Source organism: Helianthus annuus, chromosome 10, assembly GCF_002127325.2.
Source record: "Helianthus annuus cultivar XRQ/B chromosome 10, HanXRQr2.0-SUNRISE, whole genome shotgun sequence".
NCBI classification, from domain to species: Eukaryota; Viridiplantae; Streptophyta; class Magnoliopsida; order Asterales; family Asteraceae; genus Helianthus; species Helianthus annuus.
Window position 1 is genome coordinate 98,912,014 of NC_035442.2, and position 17,411 is coordinate 98,929,424.

At 42.5% G+C, this 17,411-nt stretch overlaps 1 protein-coding gene across 1 annotated transcript; it reads left to right on the top strand.

Moving 5' to 3' along the window:
• The first annotated feature begins 15,675 nt into the window (after window positions 1-15,675).
• Window positions 15,676-16,475, top strand: LOC110885446 (peptidyl-prolyl cis-trans isomerase). The gene has a single exon (XM_022133133.2). The coding sequence runs from the start codon at window positions 15,752-15,754 to the stop codon at window positions 16,265-16,267; it is 516 nt and encodes a 171-aa protein (XP_021988825.1). The 5' UTR covers window positions 15,676-15,751; the 3' UTR covers window positions 16,268-16,475.
• Window positions 16,476-17,411: the final 936 nt, after the last annotated feature.

Here is a 17,411-nt window from a genome sequence, read left to right on the forward strand (position 1 = left end):
AGTTAGATTCTTGATAATGTTTAAAGTACCAAATGAAATCCACGGAATGGATTCCTAGTGTGCTTTAAATGCATGTGCACAGATAGCAGAACAAATTAACAAAATGACAACAAATCTAAAATCAAGTTAAACAATTTTGTGGCTATGTACTATGTGTTTATGCATCTCGTGTTTTCTTTTATGCATTTTTCTGTGTTTTTGTATACTCTGGATATTCGTTATTCAAATCCTCGAAGAATCTTCCATATCATTCGTATAAGGGATTCATAGTAGGATACCCAAAGGTACTATATAAAATCCTTAATGGACTTCTACATTGTAGTTAAGTCCCTTGGATTATAAAGTACTACTCCATAATTAGACCCCTTGAGTGGTCTAGTTAAACAGATTGATCCAAAAATTTGGTTAGGAACATCATGTGATGATATAGCTGAAAGGTCTCCTTGGTGGCCTAATTAGAAAGATCATCTGTCGATCTAATTAAAAGGGACCCTATGGTAGTCTAGTCACCCTCATCACAGGTTTGATTTTTCTTCCCCTAAACATTACATGACGAACTATGCGGACTGTGCAAGGAATTACGTAATTATGGATGCATACATAATTATGGAATTTAGTGCACAGAAACCACAGCGAGTTTTGTCATATGTCTAGAATTAGCTCTATTCATTTCCATTTCTGAGGAAGCAACCGTTGAAAATGACTCCGTCAGTTCATTTTTCGTTTCTGAAGATTGTCCGTTGAGGAAATGAATATCCGTTTGTTTATCCTTATCATTTCCATTTCTGAGGAAGCAACCGTTGAAAATGACTCCGTCAGTTCATTTTTCGTTTCTGAAGATTGTCCGTTGAGGAAATGAATATCTGTTTGTTTATCCTTATCATTTCCATTTCTGAGGAAGCAACCGTTGAAAATGACTCCGTCAGTTCATTTTTCGTTTCTGAAGATTGTCCGTTAAGGAAATGAATATCCGTTTGTTTACCCTTTTCATTTCCATTCCTGATGAAGGACCCGTTGAAAATAACTCCGCCAGTTCATTTTCGTTTCTGAAGATTGTCCGCTGAGGAAATGAATCCCCGGTTGTTTATTCCTTCATTTCCGCTTCTGAAGAATACTCGTTGAGGAAAATGACTCCGTTTGTTCGTTTTCATTTCTGAAGAATGTCCGTTAAGAAAATGACAGGATTATGCCTTGCATATCTCTGATAGTTATTTGACATAAAGCCATAGATAGACTCCTACAAATAAATTTCGGGACGAAATTTCCTAAAGTAGGGGAGACCGTGACACCTGGGTCACTGCGACCTTCAAACGAATAAAAAGCCAATGAAATATTGTATTTCATACTTGGGATCTATATAATATGTGTATCTTTTGCACATATCAATTCTTGTTCGATTTCAAGCTCTAAATCGCTTTCTGGAAGGTTATACGCGCACTGATGCGTAAATATAACCAGTTTAATGCAACGAACACTCCGGAATAGTGAAATAGGCTTAAAATACCTTAAATAACCTTTACATAACTTAGAAATAAGTTTTGAAGGCTTTGGTTGGGCAAAATCAAGTTTAATCGCTTACAGGGACTAGATTCGACAAACTGCGAAAGTATGCCATTTTGAACTGTAACAGACATTCCGGAACATGGCCATAAGTTAAACATACCATAAATATCCTTTACATAGCTTAGAAATAGGCTTTAAGGGGTTCGGTGTGCTAAAATAAACTTTTGGGTCATTCAGGGACTAAAAGTGTCAAAAAGTGCATAAGTTTGCACTTTCGCGCATAACTTACGTTCTGAGTACATTCGGACATCCAAAAATTTATGTAAGCACTAAAATATTTTATTTTAGTGTTTGGCATAAGAAAAATCCATTCGTCGCACATTTTTGATCGTTTTTCGCGCTCATGCGCATTCCGTCGTAATTAACCAAACATCGCGATCGTGCGACCAAACGAACCGACACCCGGCATATTTTTGAGCATGTTTCATGTCCACAATGTTTAAGCATCATTTTAGGACAAGCAAAGATTCAAGTGTGGGGGTATTTGATATGCGCAAAATGCAACATATAAATTAGATCAATTGTGGCATAAAACTAACCTTTTTTTAGTACTAATGTTGGAAAAAGTGTGCTTTTGTCTTTCTTTTGTATTTTCAGGATTAAATGAGCTCAAATTAACAAAAGAAGCAAAAAGACAGCAAAATCTAACATAAATACAAGAAAAGGGACAAAAGTGGAATGCCCGACCCCTCAACACCATCTTCCCAAGCAAAACTAAGAAAGCAGAAGACTGAACACGGCCCGTGCTTAGCGAGCACGGGGCCGTTCCCAAGAAGCAGCAGAAAAGACAAACCTAAAGAAGCTTCTACTACCCACCACGGGGCCGTGCCCAGCGGACACGGGGGCGTGGTCAACTTGCTGCAGGCGCATTTATTGTAATTGTGAATTACAATTAATGAGGAAAGAGAGTGTCAGATGGACACGGGGCCGTGCCCGGGCTTCTGTTCAGCCTATAAATAGGAGTGCTTGGAGCCATTTCAACTCATCCCTTGGCACACCACCTCTCTCACACTTCACCCACCACCCACCATCATCCACCACCATCATCCACCGCCATCATCCATTGTCCATCATAGAGTGTGTGAGTCATCTCGGGATCCAAGATTGATCGTAAGAGTTCTTGACAATCAAAGGCCATGTTTGCCTAAGTCGCTTACATCACTTGGTGAAGACAAGTGTTCAGTGTAATACTTTTTATTTTTAATCTTTTGCACTTTTTAATTGGTTTTGTATTAATGACTTTAATTACTAGTTTCTTATGTTGAAGGTGATTCTTCCTTATCGTTTGTATGTGGTGTCTTGGCATTATTTTACTATCTATATCAAATAAAAGATTTTCACCATTCATATCTCCACGGTCTATATGGAGGTATGTTGGCTACCTGGTCGGGGGTTATGGGAACGGTTTGGTAAGAGTCTTGCCATTGTTCAGTGTATAGATCCTGCAAAGGACCTGGGCCAAATTTAGTAGGACCTCCTTCAATACACAAAGGTATTGGATGGCGGGGGTCCAAACTCTTTGTTCCCCTCATAAGTTAAACTACTATTAAAACTTTAACCCAACTACTTGGGACTGTATCCCTGCTGAATCAGACTACTTAGCTGAGGGTAACGTCGCCTTCAAAAGAGGGGCCTACCACATTATGCATTAATAACTTAATTAATTATCTTTCAATAATCCGACCCTTTAGGATTGTATCCTTGCTGACTCAAACTACTGGGTTGAGGGTAACGTCGCCTTCAAAAGAGGGGCCTACAACAATAACTAAGATAATCTCTTAAACAAATGCAAAAGTGCGAAAATAATCAAAGGTTACACTAACACACGAGTCGGATCCAAGTGATTCATCTTGTCTATCTGTTTTTATTTTTATTTTTATTTTTCAGCATTTTAGATAGTTTTATTTTCTTAGTTTAAAAATCTTTTCTAACATTTTGATTTGATTAGACGTTGAGGATAAACCGGTACTAAAAGCTCTTGTGTCCTTGGACGACCTCGGTATCTTACCAACACTATACTACATCCACGATGGGTGCACTTGCCCATATGTGTGTTTAGTGTTAGTAAATATCGTGTTTTATAAATTTAAAACTTGGCTAAAAAGTGTAAAAGGACTTAAAATACGTACCTAAATTATATATACACACTTACGCACATCAATAGCAAACAACTTATTACAGATAACATCAAGTCAAATATTTTGTTACGACAACTCAGATTTAAATATAAGAATTGTTCAAATGCTTCTAGGGACTCGATCTGCAAGATCTACAGACAACTATGCTCTAGACGCTTATTCTAAGCTCGCCTTCCTAGCAAATAAGCATCCTAATTGCCTGTCACATACGTTAAAGTAAAGTCAATACATAAAATGTAAAGGTGAGCATACAAGTTTGATAATAGCGTAATAGAGTTCGAAATAGTTTACGCATAACCAGCACGTACACAGAGAAAAATGAAGCATGTTAATTATCAAAATAGATCTATCAATACCAATGACTGCGGGTTGACTGCCCGAGGCAGTTCGCAATACATGATTACCACCGTAATCCATGCAAGTAATTGTCCTTAACAACCCCCGTGTGAACGGGTGCTGAGTCCAAACTATAGTACTATCGTCGTTAAGGCAGGTAGACAGCATTCCACATGTAAACATAACAACAAGCACTCATTTAGTCACGTAATACATGCTGTAATGGTTAGCGCTTGAAATAATTGAGTAGTGTGTTCGATTGTGATTTAGAAAAAGGAACGTATGTAACACCCAAAAGTGCTAAAGCAAAAAGGGTTCGAGTATACTCACAGTGATCGATGGATTGAAGGGAGCACTTGAGAGTAGGGTTAGCCTGAATAGTTCGATAGCATAACGATAAGCAACGCATAAAACGTAAACAAGTGTTGGAGGGTCGGACAGCCTGGTCGATCGGACGGTAGGTCCGATCGGACGGCTTGATCGTTCGGTTAACCAGTCCGTTCGGACAGTCTGTCCGGTCGGTCAGTAGGCCGATCAGATGGACTATTCGAGTGGATTGTTTCTTCCTTTAAGAAGGATGTGTTTGTGTATGACGGCTTTCCCTTTTGAGGTTTTCGTTGTAGTATTTGTAAACATTGAAGTATCCTTACCTTTCAGGTCGATCGATCGAACGGACCGTTCGATCGGTCGACTTAACCGATCGGTTAGGTACTTCAACAACAAGTTCTTATCAGGGTGTCACCTGGTCGGTCGGCTCAACCGATCGGGTGGCACTCCAACGTGTTGAACAAGTTGAAAATCGATTAAGTGTTGAAGCATAGTATCTCATGATCCGAAGAGTAATTCAAATCAGACCATAGTCCGATCGAACAACATTTCGTTCAATACTAGGCTTCATGAAATTGTCAATGTGCGGGGCCATGTGCTAGCCGATCGGTTGACCTGGTCGATCGGTTGGCTTATCCGATCGGCTGGGCTGTCCGTTCGGACATTCAGCCCGATCGGTCAGCTTCCTGACCTGGTCGACTTGTTCGTCTAACAATTGGCTATTTTGAATGTTTGATGTTATATCGAGGTACTTTGACACCGAGTTGAACCATAGAACCCTCGTTCTTACTTTTTTCTCCTGCTTAGACAGGAATCACCCAAGTCCGGACGGTGCACTGTTCGGGACGGAGCTTTAACGTTTAACCCGAAATCGGTGAACCTTGTGGATAGAACCCGAATCTTGAACCGCACAACTACTAGGATGATAAGTGAGTCGGTTCAAACTCCGTTTCTACCGGTTTGAAGGCAATGAGTGTAAAAGAGTTGAGAGAAAGTTGGAAAAACATTCTTTCAATCCTTTTCATCGTGTAAAGGTTTAGATCTATGATAGATCTTTGTTTATTTATGTGTAAATCGGCTAGATCCAAGTGATTCTTGATGGATTGGAGCCAAAACATGGAGTCCTTCAAGAACACCATGATGACATCATCCTCGAACACTTGAATCTTGATGATTTCACGGTTAAAAAGTAAGATTTGTAAGACAGAAAGGTGTAGGAGTGTGTATAGATCAAGAAAGTATAAGATTTAGGATGAAATCTTACCGGAATTGGAAGAAATCTGAGAAAAGGAGGGGAGCACGAGCTGGTCGGTCAGAGGTTTCCAAAAGTAGAAAGTTTGAAAGTGACAAGGGGTATTTATAGGCTTCCAAAAGAAGAAGGGGCCGGCCGATCGGTCAGGCACCCCGATCGGACAGCCTGTCCGATCGGACAACAATCCGATCGGCTGGGAGCCTGATACTTCAGCTGCCTGATTCGAGCGTTCGGTGCGACGATTTTCGATATTTCAATTTCGATCAAGATTGATGAGAATACGATAGAGTTTCTTATTCAAATTTCTTTTAATCCCAACCACTACATCTAACATACAATCACCTATGTCTCGTGCTATCTTTTCGCCACCAATTATCATAATTCGATTTTGATTGAGTTTGATTGAGTTTCGAGTTTTGATTCGAGTTTCAATTGATTACCACACATAACATAAAGTAGACATGCACAAGTAACACATAAGGCACACACACACGTATACTAACACCAGAATTCGCGTAATTCGAGTCTCGAGTTCGATGATGATTAGATTAGCTCGATTATTGATTAATTGACTTTATCGCATTGTAACTTCCTATTATTCACAGTCGTTTAGCGTTTCGCATCGATTTGAACATTCGATTACTTTGATTAATAACACTTATTCCACATAATACCACTAACGTAATCGCAAACATAAATTAGACTAACTATGATCAAAGGAGTCAATCTTGACTTTGACATTCGGTAACACGGAGTGTTACGGCCTCCCCTTGTTTAGGGAATTTCATCCCGAAATTAGGCTGAAAGCTGTACATCACCGTGAATCACGTTGAGAACTTTCTCTCTCTAGACTTTTACTTGAACAACTACGGGTACTTCGCCTTCATGTCGCTTTCGAGTTCCCAAGTGAATTTTGCGCCTCGTTTGCCTTCCCATCGGACTTTCACAGTAGGAATGCGCGAGCGCCTGAGTTGCTTGGTTTGGCGATCCATGATTTCGACAGGCTTCTCCACGAAGTGTAGCGTTTCGTTTATCTGAAGGTCGTCGAGAGGTACAATCAAATCATGCTCAGCCAGGCATTTTCGGAGGTTTGACACATGGGAAGTCGGGTGGACGTTACTGAGTTCCTCCGGTAGTTCGAGTCTGTAGGCGACTTTTCCGATCCTTTCCAGAATCTTAAAAGGTCCAACATATCGAGGCGCTAGTTTCCCTTTCTTGCCGAATCTGACCACACCCTTCCAAGGTGATACCTTTAGGAGTACGTAGTCGCCAACATCAAATTCCAGGGGCTTGCGTCTTCTATCGGCGTAACTTTTCTGTCTATCCCAGGCTTTCGACAAGTTGTCTCGAATCTGGAGGACTTTGTCAGTCGTTTCTTGTAATAGCTCAGGACCGGTTAATTGCGAGTGACTGATCTCGTGCCATACAATAGGCGATCGACATCTCCTTCCATATAGGGCCTCGAATGGTGCCATTTGGATGCTGGTATGATAACTGTTATTGTACGAGAATTCGACTAACGGCAGGTATTTGTTCCAATTACCACCGAAGTCTATGACACACGCACGGAGCATGTCTTCAAGAGTACGGATCGTTCTTTCAGTCTGTCCGTCGGTTTGAGGATGGAATGCGGTACTTAGGTTAAGCGACGTACCGAGAGCTGCTTGAAATATTTCCCACAATCGCGATGTAAACCGAGCATCACGGTCAGAGATGATGTCACAAGGCGTACCATGATTACAAATGATCTCGTCGGTGTAGATTCGGGCTAATCGTTCCACCTTGTGGTCTTCTCGTATTGGCAAAAAGTTAGCTGATTTGGTCAAACGATCAACGACAACCCAAATGCCGTCGTGACCTGATGACGTGGGTGGAAGCTTGGTTATGAAATCCATAGCTATACTCTCCCACTTCCATATAGGAATTGGCGGTTTTTCTAGTAAGCCAGAGGGTCCTTGATGTTCAGCCTTGACCCTTGCACAAGTCAGGCATCTTCCGACATAGAGAGCAATATCCCTTTTCATACCCGGCCACCAGTACTTGTAACGAAGATCCTGGTACATTTTATCGGCACCGGGATGAATAGAATATCGAGATTTGTGGGCTTCATCCATTAAAATCTTTCGTAATTCGGTCCGCTTAGGGATCCAAATTCGGTCCAGAAAATAGAAGATCCCATTTGATTTGCTTACAAGCTGAGCTCCATCGTGATAGATTCTCTTCTTCTTCAAGGTGCATTCATTAAAGCAAGCATGTTGGGCTTCGCGGATGAGGGTTTCAAGATCGTGTTGGGCTTGGGTATTACGAATACTGAGCAAATAACTCCGCCTGCTGAGCGCGTCGGCAACGACATTTGTCTTGCCTGGGTGATAACGAATCTCGCAGTCGTAATCGTTGACGAGTTCTGCCCATCGGCGTTGACGCATATTGAGTTCTCTCTGATTAAAGATGTGTTGTAAACTCCTGAGATCGGTGAAGATTGTACACTTGGTACCATACAGGTAGTGTCGCCAAATCTTTAATGCAAAAATAACCGCGCCTAGCTCGAGATCATGGGTTGTATAGTTCTTCTCGTGGATTTTGAGCTGTCGAGAAGCGTAAGCTATAACCTTGTCCCGTTGTATGAGAACACAACCAAGACCAAGGTTGGAAGCATCACAATAGACAATGAAATCGTCGTTCCTATCGGGCAATGAGAGAACATGAGCATTGCATAGCTTATGCTTGAGGGTTTGGAAAGCAGACTCTTGTTCGGTTCCCCAAACAAAAAGACCTGTCTTTATGCGTAAGAGCGGTAAGCGGCACAGCGATCTTAGAGAATCCTTCGATAAATCGTCGATAATAGCCCGCTAATCCGAGAAAAGAACGGACTTCAGACGGGTTCTTTGGCGTAATCCAGCTCTTAACTGCTTCAATCTTCGCAGGGTCGACATGGATACCTTGACTATTCACGATGTGACCCAGAAACTGAACCTCTTCTAACCAGAATTCGCACTTGGAGAACTTGGCATAGAGTTGGTTGCCCTGGAGTAACTCGAGAACCAAACGTAGATGTTGCGCGTGTTCGGCTTTCGATTTGGAATAAATCAAGACGTCGTCGATGAACACGATGATGAAACGGTCAAGATACGGCTTACACACACGATTCATCAGATCCATGAAAACCGCGGGTGCGTTGGTTAAACCAAAAGGCATAACAACGAACTCATAGTGGCCGTAGCGAGTGCGAAAAGCGGTTTTAGGTATATCTTCTTCCTGAATACGTAGCTGATGAGAGCCTGAGCGTAGATCGATCTTCGAGAAACACGTAGCACCTTGTAGCTGATCAAACAAATCGTCGATGCGAGGTAGAGGATATCGGTTCTTGATGGTCAACTTATTCAATTCCCGATAGTCGATACACATCCTGAACGACCCATCCTTCTTTTTGACGAAAAGGACTGGTGCGCCCCAAGGAGAGGTGCTCAGGCGAATAAAACCTTTCTCAAGTAACTCCTGGAGTTGGTTCGAGAGTTCCCGCATTTCGGATGGCGCGAGTCGATAAGGGGCTTTGGCTACGGGGTTAGCTCCAAGAATGAGGTCGATGCGGAAGTCGATATCACGACTGGGCGGTAATCCTGGAAGATCGTCAGGGAATACCTGAGGAAATTCATGGACCAATGGGACGTCTCTGATTTCTGTCTTCCTTTTCTTTTCCTTCTCCGCTACTACGATGTTGGCCAAGAAAGCTCTGTATTCCTTGCGGAGATACTTGCTAGCTTGGACACATGACATGAGCTTGAGACCTTTCGAAGTAGTTTCACCGTACACACATAATAAATCACCATTCGCGAGCGAGAATCAAATCATTTTGTCGAAGCACACAACTTCAGCATGGTTTTCGCGTAGAAAGTCCATGCCTACTATGATGTCAAAACTTCCGAGCTGCATCGGAATAAGGTCGATTGGAAAGATGTGATTGTTGAGCTCGAAAGTACAATCATGAAGAACAGAATTAACGGCGACAGTTCTTCCAGTAGCGACTTCAACTTCGAATGACGAGGGGAGATAAGAACGCTTACGACTAAGGAGCTTCTCGAATTCAAACGACACAAAGCTGTTATCGGCTCCAGTATCAAACAAACACGATGCATAAATACCATTCACAAGGAACGTACCATTAACCACGTTGTTGTCAGCCTGGGCTTGACGAGCATTGATGTTGAAGGTTCTGGCGCGTGCTGCTTGTTGCTGCTGCTTGTTGCTGCTGCTGAGGCTGCTGGGGCTCTTGCTTCACCACCCTGTTCGGGCACATGTTTGCAAAGTGGTTAGGGTCACCACATGCAAAGCAGACTCGAGCGTTGATCGCGGGTGCTTGAGCTGCGTGTTGGCCTTGCGGGGCTAGGAGTAGAGCTTGATGAGCAGTGGCTTGAACTGGGGCTTGACGAGGACCATAGCGACAATTAGCAGTAAAATGGCCGTACAGATTGCAATGAGCGCAGAAACGACAGGCAAGACCCACCGGATGATGATATGAGCATGTCGGGCAGAGCGGGTGGGGACCTGTGTAAGCACACTTTGCTGGCGGCGCTTGAGTAACTGGTGCTAGTCGATGATGAGACTGCTGCTGAGCCGGTACGGCTTGCAGAGGAGCAGTAGTGGTAGTGACAGCACAGTTCTTGTTGCTGGAGCTGTTGTTGTTGTGCTTCTTCTTGCGGCGTGATGACTTGGATGGTTGAGCAGTGGCGGTTTCGGCGGTTGATGCAGTGGTGGCTTGGTGTAGAGACTTGGAGGGCTTATCCCAAAAACCAGCTTTTACTCGCTTATCGTTGATCTCGGCGGCAAGCAAGTAAGTTTCCTCGATCGATGAGGTCTTCGCGGCGTGAACAAAATCGGCAACACAATCGGGTAGAGCTCGAATGTACTTCTTGATGGCCATGTCTGACGTCTTGACTTGATCGGGACAAATGACGTTGAGCTGTTTAAAGCGAGCAGTCAAGGCAACATTATCTCCATCCTTCTGCTTAATGTTCCAAAACTCGTCCTCCAGCTTTTGGCGTTCATGGGGATGGCATAATTCGTCCATCATGATGGCTTTCAGCTCCTTCCATGTCAGCTCAGAAGCTGCATCATTCCCGCGTTTGTTTCGTTCGGCCATCCACCAGTCTAGAGCTCGGGACTGGAAGACGACGGTTGCGTTTAGGGTACGGAGATTTTCTGGACAGCCGCTTTGGCGCAGAGTGACTTCGATAGAATCGAACCATTGAAACATAGCTGTTGGGCCATCTTCTCCGGTGAATTCCTTTGGTCCGCATGCCTTGAACTGTTTAAAGCTGAAAACAGTCTTGGTAGTGTCTTTGGGAGCTTCAGTTCTCGACTGATCAGAAGATTTGCTGATCTTTTCATAGACGCCGCTCACAGCTTTTGCTACTTGCTTGGCGATGATAGCAGCAAGACGTCTGTCTCTCTTCTCTTGGCGGGTAAGTGGGGTTCGGTGTCCGGATGACGACATGGTCTGCAACAGACATCGTCGTAGGTCTCAGACACATCAAAATCGAATCTCACCTCACACGTCTACTACTTACTAAAGCTCAGGAACACGTCGAAACACGTATCGCATAAATACATAAGCACATAATCACCGATTCACGTAGTCACAGAAGCACATAAGCATGTAGAGCACAGAGACACATAAACAAGAAGCATATTCCTATTTAATCACAGAGGCAGTCAGAATACAGAAACCTATCATTCAAGTTCGCGTGTCGTTCGTGTATAGCGATCGCGTATAACATGTCAGGTAGTATAGTATAATCGTATATCATATCATGACGTCGTCTAGATATTGCAGCGACTTGTTAGCGTATTGAGATAGAAGAGCAATGCGAGTCGTGTGTGTTGATCGAAGTGATAGCAAAAATCGAATAATCCTCCAAAAATTTAAACACATAGACAGGTAATTACACATAAAACACATAAAATCGACGAATTGTCAGAGTCGGTAGTTGCGGGCTCAGAATCGAAACACATAAAATCGAGAGATAGAGTGTCTGCGGCTATTAGACATCGACTACCCAAAACGATTCGACTATTCTCAATAGACTTGTCGTCACTTTTCGACTTTCGGGATCATGTTTCTGCCTCGATTCTTGGGCATTCAGCACGTACTCCCTAGGTCATATTCGTGAGTTCAGGTCGTTGGAGTCTGTCGAGGCTTTGGTGAGATGAGCAAAAGTCGGAATAAGTTGCCAAGGTTAGGGTTTCACCCCTGGCTTAGCAACTTCTTCCTTGTTTTAGTGAAATTGAGGAGATTATTCATCAAAATATGGATTTCACTCCTGATTTGGTATAATTCTCCTTGTTAAACAAATGTTCGTTACTGAAAAAAATATCAAGAAGTCTTTGATGAAACAATATTGGCCAAGCAATTTAGTCGAGGGTTTGCGGTTTACACACCTAATCCCGACTGAGTCACTTGTCGTTGTCTGAAAACTCGAGTGCGGTGATGATGAGAATTAGCAAGATATATAGCACATAAGCTTGGTATGTTGGTTCCTAACTATAGTCTAGGTCTCTAAGACATCGACCCGGACTAGGTCGAGTCTAGCCTAATTCCCTATAGTCATGGCTCTGATACCAATCTGTCACACCCCAACCGATGGTGGAATCATCGGGGCATGGCACTGAGCGAAACAGATTGTCCAGAAGTTTCCATGACAATTATTATTACTATTCAATTTATATAATACGTCCCATACCATACCTTAAATAGCAAACAAATTATTATAGATAACATCAAGTCAAATATTCTGTTCTGACAACTCAGATTTAAATATAAGAATTGTTCAAATGCTTCTAGAGACTCGATCTGCAAGATCTACAGACAACTATGCTCTAGACGCTTATTCTAAGCTCGCCTTCCTAGCAGATAAGGATCCTAATTGCCTGTCACATGCGTTAAAGTAAAGTCTATACATAAAATGTAAAGGTGAGCATACAAGTTTGATAATAGCATAATAGAGTTCGAAATAGTTTACGCATAACCAGCACGTACACAGAGGAAAACGAAGCATGTTAATTATCGACATGGATCTATCGATACCAATGACTGCGGGTTGACTGCCCGAGGCAGTTCGCAATACATGATTACCACCGTAATCCATGCAAGTAATTGTCCTTAACAACCCTCGTGTGAACGGGTGCTGAGTCCAAACTATAGTACTATCGTCGTTAAGGCAGGTAGACAACATTCCACGTGTAAACATAACAACAAGCATTCATTTAGTCACGTAATACATGCGGTAACAGTTAGCGCTTGAAATAATTGAGTAGTGTGTTCGATTGTGATTTAGAATAAGGAACGTATGTAACACCCAAAAGTGCTAAAGCAAAAAGGGTTTGAGTATACTCACAGTGATCGATGGATTGAAGGGAGCACTTGAGAGTAGGGTTAGCCTGAATAGTTCGATAGCATAACGATAAGCAACGCGTAAAATGTAAACAAGTATTGGAGGGTTGGACAGCCTGGTCGATCGGACGGTAGGTTTTATCGGACGGCTTGATCGTTCGGTTAACCAGTCTGTTCGGACAGTCTGTCCGGTCGGTCAGTAGGCCGATCGGAGGGACTGCTCGAGTGGATTGTTTCTTCCTTTAAGAAGGATGTGTTTGTGTATGATGGCTTGCCCTTTTGAGGTTTTCGTTGTAATATTTGAAAACATTGAAGTATCCTTACCTTTCAGGTCGATCGATCAAACGGAGCGTTCGATCGGTCGGCTTAACCGATCGGTTAGGTACTTCAACAACAAGTTCTTATCAGGGTGTCACCTGGTCGGTCGGCTCGACCGATCGGGTGGCACTCCAACGTGTTGAACAAGTTGAAAATCGATTAAGTGTTGAAGCATAGTATCTCATGATCCGAAGAGTAATTCAAATCAGACCGTAGTCCGATCGAACAATATTTCGTTCAATACTAGGCTTCATGAAATTGTCAATGTGCGGGGCCATGTGCTAGCCGATCGGTTGGCCTGGTCGATCGGCTGGCTTATCCGATCGGCTGGGCTGTCCGTTCGGACAGTCAGCCCGATCGGTCAGCTTCCTAACATGGTCGACTTGTTCATCTAACACTTGGCTGTTTTGATTGTTTGACGTTATATCGAGGTACTTTGACAACGAGTTGAACCATAGAACCCTCGTTCTTGCTTGTTTCTCCTGCTCGGACAGGAATCACCCAAGTTCGGCTGGTGCACTGTTCGGAACGGAGCTTTAACGTTTAACCCGAATTCGGTGAACCTCGTGGATAGAACCCGAATCTTGAACCGCACAACTACTAGGATGATAAGTGAGTCGGTTCAAACTCCGTTTCTACCTGTTTGAAGGCATTGAGTGTAAAAGAGTTGAGAGAAAGTTGGAAAAACATTCTTTCAATCCTTTTCACCGTGTAAAGGTTTAGATCTATGATAGATCTTTGTTTATTTATGTGGAAATCGACTAGATCCAAGTGATTCTTGATGGATTGGAGCCAAAACATGGAGTCCTTCAAGAACACCATGATGACATCATCCTCAAACACTTGAATCTTGATGATTTCACGGTTAAAAAGTAAGATTTGTAAGATAGGAAGGTGTAGGAGTGTGTATAGATCAAGAAAGTACAAGATTTAGGATGAAATCTTACCGGAATTGGAAGAAATCTGAGAAAAGGAGGGGAGCACGAGCTGGTCGGTCAGAGGTTTCCAAAAGTAGAAAGCTTGAAAGTGACAAGGGGTATTTATAGGCTTCCAAAAGAGGAAGGGGTCGGCCGATCGGTCAGGCACCCCGATCGGACAGCCTGTCCGATCGGACAGCAGTCCGATCGGCTGGGTTGTTCGATCGGCTGGAAGCCTGATCGTTCAGCTGCCTGATTCGAGCGCTTGGTGCGACGATTTTCGATATTTCGATTTCGATCGTGATTGATGAGAATACGATAGAGTTTCCTATTCAAATTACTTTTAATCCCAACCACTATATCTAACATACTATCACCTATGTCTCGCGCTATCTTTTCGCCACCAATTATCATAATTCGATTTTGATTGAGTTTGATTGAGTTTCGAGTTTCGATTGATTACCACACATAACATAAAGTAGACATGCACAAGTAACACATAAGGCACACACACACGTATACTAACACCAGAATTCGCGTAATTCGAGTCTCGAGTTCGATGATGATTAGATTAGCTCGATTATTGATTAATTGACTTTATCGCATTGTAGCTTCCTATTATTCATAGTCGTTTAGCGTTTCGCATCGATTTGAACATTCGATTACTTTGATTAATAACACTTACTCCACATAATACCACTACCGTAATCGCCAACATAAATTAGACTAACTATGATCAAAGGAGTCAATCTTCACTTTGACTTTGACATTCGGTAACACGGGGTGTTACATTTAACTTCAAATACCATACCGTATTGTACCGAGCATTTTCGGTGTTGGTATCTAATTTCGATGATTTTCCGGATCGGTACTTTCGGTGCCCTTACCGGTACCGAGCTCATTCATATTTTAACGTGTTAGCACCGTAATAACTGAACTTAAAACAACCGAATTTCCAACGTGTGGGTTCTATTATTATATATTAGGTTACTTAAAATCGTTTTTTTAGGACGGATTGACTATCCTTTTCACGACATTTTGATTTATGTTTTGATATTAAGTATCTGTTTACCGTTACTGATACGTGTTTTGCAGTCATTAGGTCCTCGCCGCAACGCGTAGACGGAAATTTAACTAGTGATTTTAAATTCGAGTAAGCTTTCGAGTTTTGGATAAAATAGAAAAACCCTAGACAACATACACCATTAGTCCATGACCACCCTCCCCATTTTCTCCATTCATGGAATAATATGTTTAGAAAAATAGGAAGCATATCAGCATATGCCACGTGATTCGTTCATGCCACAAAACAAACCCCAGTTAACCCAGATCCAACCCTAGTTCCCCCCCACACCTCATCTCACCCCACGTGTCCCAATCCAACGGCCCATATCCCCCAACCCCCCATCACACACCGCTATATAACCTCACACAAATCCACCCCTAAACCCTAACCCTCTCTTTCCAACAAACAAACACTGTGGGGATCATCAACACCAAACAACAATCTCCAATGGCAAACCCTAAGGTCTTCTTCGACATGACCGTCGGCGGAGCTCCGGCCGGCCGCATCGTCATGGAGCTTTACGCGGACACCACTCCTCGCACCGCCGAGAACTTCCGCGCTCTCTGCACCGGCGAAAAAGGCCGTGGAACCTCCGGCAAGCCGCTCCACTTCAAAGGCTCCAGTTTCCACCGTGTGATCCCTAACTTCATGTGCCAGGGAGGCGACTTCACCCGAGGCAACGGCACCGGCGGCGAGTCGATCTACGGTGCTAAGTTCGCCGATGAGAACTTCGTGAAGAAGCACACCGGTCCAGGTATTCTGTCCATGGCTAACGCCGGTCCGAACACGAACGGATCTCAGTTTTTTATCTGTACTGCGAAGACTGAGTGGCTTGATGGAAAGCATGTGGTGTTTGGAAAGGTTGTGGAAGGTATGGATGTTGTGAAGGCGATTGAGAAGGTTGGATCTGGATCCGGAACCTGCTCGAAGCCGGTTGTGATTGCGGATTGCGGTCAGCTCTAGATCTGGATTGATCCGAGTGGTTGACTTTTGACTTGATTTGGTGAATTTCTGTTTGGTGTGTGTGAGTTTTACTGGTTGTGATCGGTTATTGGTGTTTTTAGGGTTTGTGTTTGTGTAACGGTGATTTCATTGACTTTGTTGTTGATGGATGAAGTGTTGGTTAAATGCTTGGGATAAATAAGATCATCTTTTCAGTATTGGATATTGATTATCGTTGTTGAATATCTATTGCTTATTTTTAGTTGGTTTATGATCTGGTATGGTTGCTTATTGTTTGTTTTGTGATGCTGTTTGGTGTGTTGTTATGGTGCCAACACTACAGCTTTCATTACATTTTTTTGACGTGTTTTAGTGAGAAATTTTATCAAACACATTATGTGCAAGCTTTTCGTTTAAGAGCCAACGTGCTATGTGATCAGAAAGTAGTTATTGCAAGTTGTGAAGTGGGTACAAAAACAGAAGAATTGTGATGAGTAGTTTGTTCAAATTCAACACCTTTGCTTTGAATGACTCGTTGAAGCTTAAATTGTATCGGCATGCTCAGGAGTGACTGGAGACATTTACCTTTGAAAATGATCTTCAAACCTAACCACTAAAGGCAAGAATCACATAAGTCTTTAGAAAATGATCTTCAAACCTAACCACTAAAGGCAAGAATCACATAACTCTTTGGAGCTCGGGCTCAATAGCATCCACTCTCTTGAGCTCCACCTTTGGAGACGCACGGCTGGCTTATCCTTTTCGAAATCCACTATTATCAACTATTTTTAACGAACTTTTTAATTTGATTATTATGCTATAAAACGCAACACAAACCGAATTATTTATGGCTGGCTACAACACATATCGGTTAATACCTACAAAGTAGGGGTGTTCGGAAGAATTTGATTAAATTCGATTTGATTATCAAGAATTCGATTATAAAAATTCAAATTCGATTACGAATTTATAATTTCAAATTCCATTCGAAATTATTATTATTATTATTATTATTATTATTATTATTATTATTATTATTATTATTATATATAATTTTACAAGTTAGCGCCAAGGAACTTTGTTCGGTTCTCACCTTTACCACGAAAGTATTCTGCCTCGATAAAAAGACACCCACACATACATATGTTACTAAGGGGCTGTTTGA

Bases quoted from the DNA above. Each gene is read 5' to 3' on its own strand.
- LOC110885446 (XM_022133133.2), top strand. From the start codon at position 15,752: ATGGCAAACCCTAAGGTCTTCTTCGACATGACCGTCGGCGGAGCTCCG.